Below are 10557 nucleotides of genomic sequence, written 5' to 3'. Positions count from 1 at the left end.
GTATGTAATTTAGGCTTGCCTCATCTCATACCATTATAAGACATATATTCTTTAAATATAAGTATAAAAAGACCTTGAACTTATTAAACATTATATCAACGAAAAAGTAAAACCTGCCAGACAATCATGCTGATGGGACCACAGGCACTTGTTTCGTATATAGGGTACCCCCTACTTATATTTACCAAAATATTAGTAATGGATGTAGTATACGAAACAAGTGCCTATGGATGGGACACACCGTTTTGATTCAATTCTGGTACGGGTATTATCAAAGTGCATGTGATAAATACTTTATAGTTTATATTCACTTTCTACTATGAACCAGAAGTTTTAAATATTTCAATCTTTTATTTTCATTTGTAATAAATAATGTGGATTAAAAACAATGTGTTAACAATCTTCTAAAGCAATTAAAATACATAAAAAGAACAAAACACCTTACAATACTTACAAATGGTTTTATATTCACCATAAGAATAACACATATGTTTTTCACATCATTAAATACCCGGTAAATGCATTTACATATTTTGAAGTCATATACAATAAGATTCAACACAATAATAGATTATCACAGATTTTAACAACAAAGCTCTCATGAACATTTCATGCTAGTTAAACTATTCTTCTGTCATATTTTGACCACCACCCCTCTCCTCTTCATTCTCCACCCCTGCCTCTTGCTTTTGATCATCCGCAGTGCATTTTTTATCTACATTCTCTTCCTCTTTTGACTCTGCCTGTTTTATATCTTCTTCCTTTGGCTTCTTCCTAAACTTCCCAGCCTTTAGTTCGGCTATTTCTCTCTGTCTCTCTTCTTCCTCTTTTTGTTGAATTTCTAATTTCCTCTGTCTTTCTTTCTCTTCAGCCTCCAACTCAATTTGAAGCTCTTTCCTCCACTTAGGAAAAAATAAATCATTAATATAGTGTATCTGATTAAAAAGAGGGCTAAATATTTCAGCTAATGCACTTCATGAAATATCCTGGCACGAAGCATCCTAGCAAAAAATTAAAATAATTTCTTAAATAAATTTCAAAAAAATTAGATAAATTGTTACCTGGTCCTCGACAATCCTCCTCAGATCAAATCCGGTCCTCGTCTTGAAGTCTGGAGGCTCCTCATACAGAGCTGTGGCCAGCATGATTTCCTCCCTACAACACAGCAAGAATTGAATTGCACATACAGTAAAACATGATAATACAAATGCACTTATAATGAATTCACGTTTGTAGCAAAGGGATTTTATTCTCTGTGGTTTTAAAACAATCATACTATGAATTACATGAATCTTAATGAATCAAGACTGGTAGTTCCTGGCATTTAGTTACACTTTTTTTGCTTTTACTGTACTTTGATCTAATTGTTTAGACAGAAACAGTTAATACAGGTTCTGTGGTTAAAAACTATTTTCAGTTGAAATACTCCAAATCTATTCCTTAATGTTGGAAAATAATCATACTGTACCTTCCATTTTTTAAAAATTCAATTCAAATATTTATACACTTTATATTATTGATAAACTATATGCTTAAATAAATCAATATATGTATAAGTTTGCATTAGAAATAACATTTACTTCAGAGAAGTCCTGTTCTTCTTGTCAGCTTTAGGAGCCTGTTCTCTCTTGTGAAGAGGTGTGCGGGGACTCGCTTTGGCTGAAGGGGGGATGTAGGGTTCTACTGCAGGGGGTAATGGAGGCAAGTAAATTGTAGACAACCCTGGTTAAAAAAAATAAAAGCTACATGTATAATGATATCTTCAACAAACAGTCAAAAACACAAATCCGCGAGTTGACTCCTCATAAGAGCAATAAGAAAATTAATGTGATAGCAACATTTTATTTTTCTTTTTTGATTTTTTTTCCCATTTTTGTTTACTTTAAGGTGAAATAAGTGGATTAAAAATAGAACAAGGTGCAAAATTTTTACACTTAATTTAATTGCAATGTAACCAGAATTTTAGAGAAAATCAGAATATATTTATCCACCGAAGAAAAATAAAACTTTAGCAAAAAGAGAAGCACAAACTGTAAGGAAATATGCATGTACCTGAGGCAATCTTAGATCCGATAGTAGCAGGAGTGATTGTGTCCTTCTTTGCCAGAAGATTCTCCAAATCAGTGTGGACCTACAATAGAGAAGATATTTCATCATTGACTTAATTAGAACATTACCATACTTTTGGAATTACTAAGCTCATGCTTTCTTTTCAATACAATTCAAAAAAAAAAAAAGAGGCCCATGGGCCACTTTGCTCACCTGGGGTCATGATTTGAACAATTTGAAATCTACAATATCCCAGGAAGCTTCCACATAAGTTTCAGCTTTTCTGGCCCAGTGGGTCTTGAGAAGAAGATTTTTTAAAGATTTTTTCTATATATTTCTATGTAAAACTTTGAGACCTTATTGTGCCCCCCCTCCAAACCCTGGGGTCATGATTTGAATAATTTAAAACCTACACTACCCAGGATGCCTCCACATAAGTTTCAGCTATTCTGGCCCAGTGGTTCTTGAGAAGAAGATTTTTTATGATTTTTCCTTTATATTTCAATGTAAAATTTGATTTCCCATTGTGGCCCTGCCATACCCCCAGGGGTCATGATTTGTATAATTTAGAGTCTACACTACCCCAGGATGCTTCCACATAAGTTTCAGCTTTTCTGGCCCAGTGGTTCTTGAGAAGAAGATTTTTAAAGATTTTTCCTATATATTTCTATGTAAAACTTTGATTCCCCAGTGTGGCCCCGCCCTACCCCCTGGGGTCATGATTTGAACAATTTAGAATCTACTCTACCCAAGGATGCTTCCACATAAGTTTCAGCTTTTCTAGCCCAGTGGTTCTTAAGAAGAAGATTTTTAAAGATTTTTCTTATATATTTCTATGTAAAACTTTGATTCCCCATTGTGGCCCCGCCCTACCCCGGGGGTCATGATTTGAGCAATTTAGTATCTACACTACCCCAGGATGCTTCCACATAAGTTTCAGCTTTTCTGGCCCAGTGGTTCTTGAGAAGAAGATTTTTAAAGATTTTTCCTATATATTTCTATGTAAAACTTTGATCGGCCATTGTGGCCCCGCCCTATCCCTTGGGGTCATGAATTGAACAATTTAGAATCTACACTACCTCACAATGCTTCCACATAAGTTTCAGCTTTTCTGGCTTAGTGGTTCTTAAGAAGATTTTTTAATGACCCCACCCTATTTTTGCCTTTTTCTTGATTATCTCCCCTTGTGAGGGGACTTGGCCCTTCATTTTAACAATTTAAATTCCCCTTTACCCAAGGATGCTTTGTATCAATTTTGGTCAAAATTGGCGCAGTGGTTCTTGAGAAGAAGTTGAAAATGTGAAAAGTTTACAGACGGACGGACAGACAGACGGACGGACGACGGACAAAATGTGATCAGAAAAGCTCACTTGAGCCTTTGGGTCAGGTGAGCTAAAAAGAAGAAAATTCCATCAAAAGTTACTTTTCTGAGATCCAGTGAACATTTTGGTATTCCTATCATTTAATTAACTGCTCTACATATACCAAGAAAATGCAAATGTTTTACTGTAAATTGTTAGAGCCTTACTTGTCCGACTTTGAGGGCCTCAAGGACCCTGTCATCCTTCTCCATGGAGTGAGCTCTGATCAGAATGTTCCAGGCCGCTGTTCTCATTCCCTCCCTGTTTTTGTCAGAAGACAAACAGCGGCAGATTTTTACCAGAGACTGGATAGAACCAAAGCGAATCCTCCAACTCCAGTCATTGGGACCTAATAAAAGACGAAAACATGTGGTATAATATCAAATTTAATATATACATGTATATGAATGATTTATGTTTCCATATTCATGTACAGTATTTGTTGTGAGTATTTCTATCATTTCTGACATAGTTTATCTATTTCACATATTGTTTACATTGTTGTACAATGGATGAAATATCATTTCATTATAAGCAGCTATTTAATACATAAAGTTGCATATATGAGTGTTTTTTCTGTTATTAATAGGAGTGAAACAGTTCATCGTATCTTCATTATTTGACTCGATTAAGTCAAAGGAAGCATAAAACAACAGTTGAATTTATTTCCTTCCATCAAAATGTATCTTATCAAAAATAACCAAACCAAGACCAAATTTTACAAAAAGTATCGAATCGTGAAGAAGGCGTTTTGTTTCACACCCAGTTATTAAATATTTTGATAGAAAGCATTAAACTCCTAACCTCCATCTCTAGCCTCACTAGCAGCATGGAAGAAAGCCAGGTCCAACAGTCCGGCACTGACCAGGGGGATACTGACAAACCCCCTCTGGAAGGGGTCAGTCAGCTCCTTGTTCACACCCATCAGGGCCATCTTCTGGATCCCAGCCGTGCTTCCATGGAGGCAGATATCAGACAAAATGTCTGTGTATGTAATGGCCACCTCCCAGTGCCAGCCATTTAGTCCTGGGGCATCTTGAAGCTGCAATAAAGAAAAAAGCTACATAACATGCCTGATTTTAAACAGCCATATGATTTGTTTCAAGAAACCACAAATGTGCTTCTAGAAATTTTTATAGAATTAAATGTTTTTGGTATGCAGATCAAAATCATAAGAAAGCATAATGACGGAATCTGAATTAACCCATTATCTTGCAGATAGTTGACTCAAATATTGGAACTTACTGGTAGGTTGGTATAGGTGGGTACAGAGCTAGCCTCTGAGGCTCTTCCCTCTGGAAGATCAGATCCCACCTCTGCCTTCCATCCTGTGCCAGGAACTGGCTCTGTCATAAAACTTCCTGTACGCTTGGACTCCTGGGTAATCCTGGGTCTGTCAGATCCCATTGTCAAGTTGGACCTTTCCCCCTTGATCTCTCCAAATGATACCTCCCTGGGCCCGGGTCCTTTCAAACCAGTGTTAGGAGAATCCTTAGATGCCAGTTTTGAATCAAACTTTTCCAAGTTTTCTACACTGAGGGCCACTGGTTTGGATCTCCTCAATGGGAACTGCTTAATTTCTGGCTCTGTGGGTGTCATTTCAATGTCCCCTCTACGAGAATGTCTAGAAAGCTTCTTTTCTGAATCTTTGTCTTCCTCACTTCTTTCATAGATGTCACTCAGAGTAGGCTTAGAGCTGGATGGAATACTGATCCTTGATTCTCTTCCTTTCTGGGTTTCTTCCTCATCAGTAGACACACTGTACACATCTGCCAAAATAAAAAACAAAATTCTTTATATTTTTTCTTTTAATACAACATGCTCTTCATCTTTCTAGGTATTTACTTGTTTTAGATTATTTTGTATGATTTGCACTTTTTTTACCATACCTGAGACATCTGATTGTGAGGTGCTCGTTGGAGAACCTCCTCTGACCTTTGGCCTTACACCTCGTGCCAAGCTGTGAAGAATTTTCATTGCAGCAATGTTTGTCTTGGCTGCTTCAGCTAGTATTTGTAGTGCAACCATTGTGTCAACCCTACAAGGCAGACCAAAAGCTATTTACTAATAAAGTCAGCTTATATGTTGAGATCAGCATTTTAAAAGTCACAAATAAATGATTAATCATCAGCCAATTTTAGATTTGTATTTTTAGAAGAAAAAATTATGTACCAGTTTTCATTGGAGAGCCCCATTCCACAGGTAGCCAGAGCCCTCAGTGCCTCCGCTAGTCCCCCACCTAAGTGATTTGTACACCTCCACACATCCAGGGCATGCCAGAGAGTGGGGCTCAAATCGTGGACACTGCTACTAATGGCACCTGCACTGTGTGCTGACTGGGAGTTCTCACGAGGCTCATGTCTATTGGAACTTGACTCCCTGGTGCTTTTGTTACTGTATTGCTGAAATAATGTTTTAAAGCATAGTTTTAATACCCGGTATATAAAATGCCTATTCAGAATATAGTCAGAAAAATTCATAAGGGAAAAAAAACACATACTACAGTTCAAAAAAGTTCCAGTTACCAGGTAATTATCAGGAACAAACAATTTTTTAATAATACAGTATGTTATAAACATAATTCATTATAGAATTCGTTCAGAAAATGTTTTTAAAAACTTCAAAGGAATTCTTTCTTGTATGAGTAAATGAAAAAGCATGTTTACATAGACCCATGTTTTACTAAATACTGTAGATTCCTAATTATACGCAAGGAATTAATTATCGTGTAATTTCACGTGACGCATCACTCACGAAATAAAATTACTCGCTTTTATTTTTATGATGCTAAAATCCGTGTAACTTCTCTTGATCAACCGTCCATTCGCAAATTAATGTTCCTGCAAAGTTAAAGTGTCATTTTGAAAATTGATACCTTGAAAAATAAGGAATTTATGTCGAAGTGTGTTGGCAATTCTAACAGATTTTTGACTTTAACTTAAAAGTTGACTAGGTCTATTGAGTTTGAGATTAACTGTCTAGTTTTTGACAATACATTTATGTCCCAGTACAAATTACTTCCCCGGGTGTATTTGGGAAAGTTGTGTTTACAGGTTGTATTATAAATATATTACCACACAACAAAGATTTTGTGTATCATAGCATAATTTTAATGATAAGGAAAATATCTTACCATCTAAGTAGGTAAAGAGTCGATTTTTGAAGTCAATTTGTCCTTGGAGTTGTCCAGCCATGTGGTGATAAAATAATCTTGTGAAAGTCAGCTGTCCCATCTGTTATAACAGCATACAAGTCAATAGGCATTATTATTAAGAATTTAGGTGCATAAATGTCTAAATTTTTAGTAAAGCAAACTCTTTATTTTCATGAAATTAAATTTTCAATTCAGTTTGTTTTTCATTGCAACAGTGTGTCTCTTTTATGAAATACTTTCCAACAACTTTTTCTTTAAGTTCCTTTTTAACCTTCATTATCACAAGATCTAGGATATCTCAAAGTTTAATTTTTTTGGTTCTTGGGTATCCATTTTTGAAGCCACTCTCATAAAATCTCGCTAGATATCTCGTTTTTTGGAAGAATATATTAACTGTCTTTGCAGTACAATTTAAAATGGATTTGACAACGACAACAACATAAGACTACCAGTGATTACATTGGTTAGTATAAATATATTTACCATACAACAAGTTTTTGAGATCACTTTTAAGAATTACAAAAACATTTTACATCGTATTTAAAAGCACAGAAGCTCACAATTTTATCAATAAAGTCAATAGAAATCACTCGATTGACCAAGTCATGTGGCACATCTGGACTTGTCCAGCCATGTGGTGATATAAATAACCTTGTTTTAGATCTAGATTAAATCATGCCATCATTTGTTTTGTTTAAAAACTGAATGAACATTAGAATTATTGCTTAAGAAAGATCACTTTCATAAATGTTTAAATATTTTAAGCAAAATGATGACTGAAAAATATTTGAATTTCACAATTTATGTCATTAACTGAAGGTGTTTCTATTCCTTTGCTGTTTATTTAAGATTAATTAGTGTGTATCTTTTCATTTAAGGCTTATAATATACTTTATATTACATGAAAATATCGATAATCCAAGCGTTAAACAACTACGCGCGCAATGCTACCGCTTTTGAGGTCTGAATCTCCCTCTTTTTCATCACAATAGGTTAATTTAGCTTTCTGAAAATGTCTTGCTAAAATTAACTACCAAAATTTCATATCTCTTGTAATGATCCTTGTAATTTAATTGTATAAGAAACACCACTCATTGCTATGCATACCTTCAGTAGTTTAATCTCCCCTGTACGAAGATATGGTTGATGCACAGCATCTGTTCTTAGCCAGTAAAGCATTGTCTCAGCCAAGAAAAACAGTGCAGGGATATGATATTTCTCCAGAGGAGACTGATCAAGGGAGGTAATTAGCACATCAAGGCATTCTAAAATACACAAGATTAATACTTTGCATCAAGGCATTCTAAAATACACAACGGATTACTTTTTGTCCTTCAAGTTTAAAAAAAATTATTGAACATTCTCTACTTTTTTTCCATTTACAATGCAATTGAAAATTATATGAATTTTAAATGTAATTTAACCTTTTTATACATTAAAAATGTATAGCGTTTTATAATCAATCCATTCAGTCTTTACCCTCTTGAATTTTTCCTTTACACTGCGCTAATTGAGCCAATTCTGTCCATGCCATAGGGAGATTAACATATGGACCCACACCACAGTTTTTAAGCCCAGCCCTTCTCTGAAAATTTTTGCACATAAATTAAAAAATATAAAATATATTATTTGTTTAGATTGTAAAACTCAAACATCTCCTCATTCTTACTAACATCAGTTGAATAATTAATACCTTTGCCCTCTCTAACATCTTGTGAGCTGTTACTTCATACTTTTCCCTGTCTTCCAAACTGAGGCTACTGTTGTAGTTTCGAATAAATTCTTCAGATACCTCAAGAGGATTTTTACTAAAAGCAAGATTGACATGAGTAAGTTTTTATTTAAGTAACAATGTAATCTTCTGACAAATGTTCAAGGGTAAAAAATTAATTATCAATGAGATAAAAATTCCAGTACATGTATTTTATTCTACATTATTTCTTACCTTGACTTTACTAAGGCCTTTTGACTTTGAATACTCTGTAAATAAGACTGCTTCAAGAGTCGCTCCTGAAGTTCTAATCGCTGGCTATGGGAAATGATCCCAAACTTGTGGACGATTGGGATCTTTGTGATTGGCATTTTGGATTGGTTTTCAACTCATTTTAAAAGACTTTTCTGAAAATTCGAAAAAAAAATTTAAAAACACAACACTCAAGGTGTATTTTTAATTAGGTCATTTTTAAACGTTAAGTTTTCACGATTCAACAAATCTTTAGTAAGTCTAGATAATTATGTTTAACAAATTGAATTGCCTCCAATGCATAGGGGGCAAGTAGTCATGTCATTGCATTTTAGGTTATTTATTTAAACCAATTTCTTTGTTTAAAGACGCCAATACCAAATAAATACGTCTTGACAACGGAAGAAACATAGAGTGCATTAAATAAACATAAAACCAAACTTTAATTAAGCAAAAATATCCTTATAAACCAATAGCTAAATAGATGAGAGGAAAAAATATATAACTTTGCAAGAACCTTACAAACTTTCCGCCATATTGTTTGTTTCCATAGAAGTTGCAAACTGGGCATGCGTAAACAACCGGATATGTGAAAAATTCTAGAATTAAAACCTGAGTAACTGCTGACAACGGAATAGAAAGATCCGAAATGAAAAAAGGAGGGGAAAAAGGGTGGAAGGGGGGGGGGGGCAAATATATAGGAAAGCTGCACAATATTTTTTCAGGGCTATGTGAATATAAAACTGCTAATGGGATCTCATTGTCTCTTAAAAGACTGTATGAGGTGTTAGTTCCTTTTTTCTAAGTAAATCTGAGGTACTGTATTTATACTGATGTCCAAAAAGTTGTGTTTTTTTTTTTTGCTATCATAAAAACAAATTTTTGGTATGAAACATCTGAATTCTTGATATCAGGAAATTCTTTTTTATTGATTTTTATCATGTTTATTGTTATTTTAAACAATCAGAAAATTGGTTTTTGATATATTTGTACCAGGTAATAAAACAAGTAAGTATTATTATCAAGCATCTAAAATCCTGAAAACAAAATGTTTCCCATTTCCCAAAAAATTGAAGCCTCCTGAGATTGAAATAAAAAAAAACTTATTTGTTCTTAGGATTTTGATAACAATAAATGCTACAAAATTACCACTAAAGAAAATATCATGCGCGGATCTAGAGGGGGGTCGGGGGGGTCAGGACCCCCCCAGGAATTTACCAGGTTAAAAAATGTATATACTAATACAAAAAAAAGTTACCTCTCTCTCTCTCTCTCTCTCTCTCTCTCTCTCTCTCTCTCTAAAATGGGTATGAGAAGTTAAAGATGTGAGGCAATAGAAGTAACGAAATAGGTTTTTGACATTTGGCGAGTATTACTTTATGTTGTTTTTTTTTTGTTTAGTTTGTTTAGCTCACCTGAGCCAAAGGCTCAAATGTTTTCTGATCACATTTTGTCCGACGGACGGAAAAGGCTCAAGTAAGCTTTTCTGATCACATTTTGTCCGTCGTCCGTCCGTCTGTCTGTCCGTTAGTAAACTTTTCATATTTTCGACTTCTTCTCAAGAACCACTGGGCCAATTTTGACCAAACTTGGCACAAAGCATCCTTGGGTGAAGGGGAATTTAAATTTTAAAATGAAGGGCCAAGTCCCCTCACAAGGGGAGATAATCAAGAAAAGACAAAAATAGGGTGGGGTCATTAAAAAATCTTCTTCTCAAGAACCACTGGTCCAGAAAAGCTGAAACTTATGTGGAGGCATTCTGGGTAAGTGTAGATTTTTAAATTGTTCATATATCATGACCCCCGGGGGTAGGGCGGGGCCACAATGGGGAATCAAAGTTTTACATAGAAATATATAGGAAAAATCTTTGAAAATCTTCTTATCAAGAACCACTGGTCCAGAAAAGCTGAAACTTATGTGCACATGGAAGCATGCTGGGGTAGTGTAGATTTCAAAATGTCTAAATTATGATCAGTGGGGTAGGGTTGGGTCGCAATATGTATTACAAGGGGGAAATCTTGTAAAAAACA

The 10557-nt window shown here is 34.8% G+C and overlaps 1 protein-coding gene across 1 annotated transcript; it reads right to left on the bottom strand.

Moving 5' to 3' along the window:
- Positions 1-480: 480 nt before the first annotated feature.
- Positions 481-9205, bottom strand: LOC134238598 (transmembrane protein 232-like). Its single transcript, XM_062720728.1, has 15 exons — positions 9045-9205; positions 8510-8682; positions 8258-8372; positions 8044-8149; positions 7672-7829; positions 6485-6643; positions 5583-5812; positions 5300-5448; positions 4656-5179; positions 4215-4452; positions 3578-3759; positions 2053-2131; positions 1581-1722; positions 1062-1155; positions 481-902 (listed from the first exon to the last, which is right to left on the bottom strand). Exons 2-15 carry the CDS (start codon positions 8644-8646, stop codon positions 624-626), a joined length of 2592 nt encoding a protein of 863 aa, XP_062576712.1. The 5' UTR covers positions 8647-8682; positions 9045-9205; the 3' UTR covers positions 481-623.
- Between the last annotated feature and the right edge of the window lie 1352 nt (positions 9206-10557).

This window comes from Saccostrea cucullata, unplaced genomic scaffold (assembly GCF_032062105.1).
Source record: "Saccostrea cucullata isolate Sc308-1 unplaced genomic scaffold, CSIRO_AGI_Scuc_v1 ctg63, whole genome shotgun sequence".
Lineage (NCBI taxonomy): Eukaryota > Metazoa > Mollusca > Bivalvia > Ostreida > Ostreidae > Saccostrea > Saccostrea cuccullata.
Note: the sequence above shows the minus strand (reverse complement) of the source record. Positions and strands in the feature narration are given on the sequence as shown.

What these genes read in the sequence shown, in the direction of transcription:
- LOC134238598 (XM_062720728.1), bottom strand. Translation starts at nt 8,646, where the DNA reads ATGCCAATCACAAAGATCCCAATCGTCCACAAGTTTGGGATCATTTCC. An exon ending in AGATGTTAGAGAGGGCAAAG is followed by an intron (nt 8,150 to 8,257) that starts GTATTAATTATT and finishes AAAAATTTTCAG; the next exon opens with AGAAGGGCTGGGCTTAAAAA. An exon ending in TAAAGGAAAAATTCAAGAGG is followed by an intron (nt 7,830 to 8,043) that starts GTAAAGACTGAA and finishes TGTGTATTTTAG; the next exon opens with AATGCCTTGATGTGCTAATT.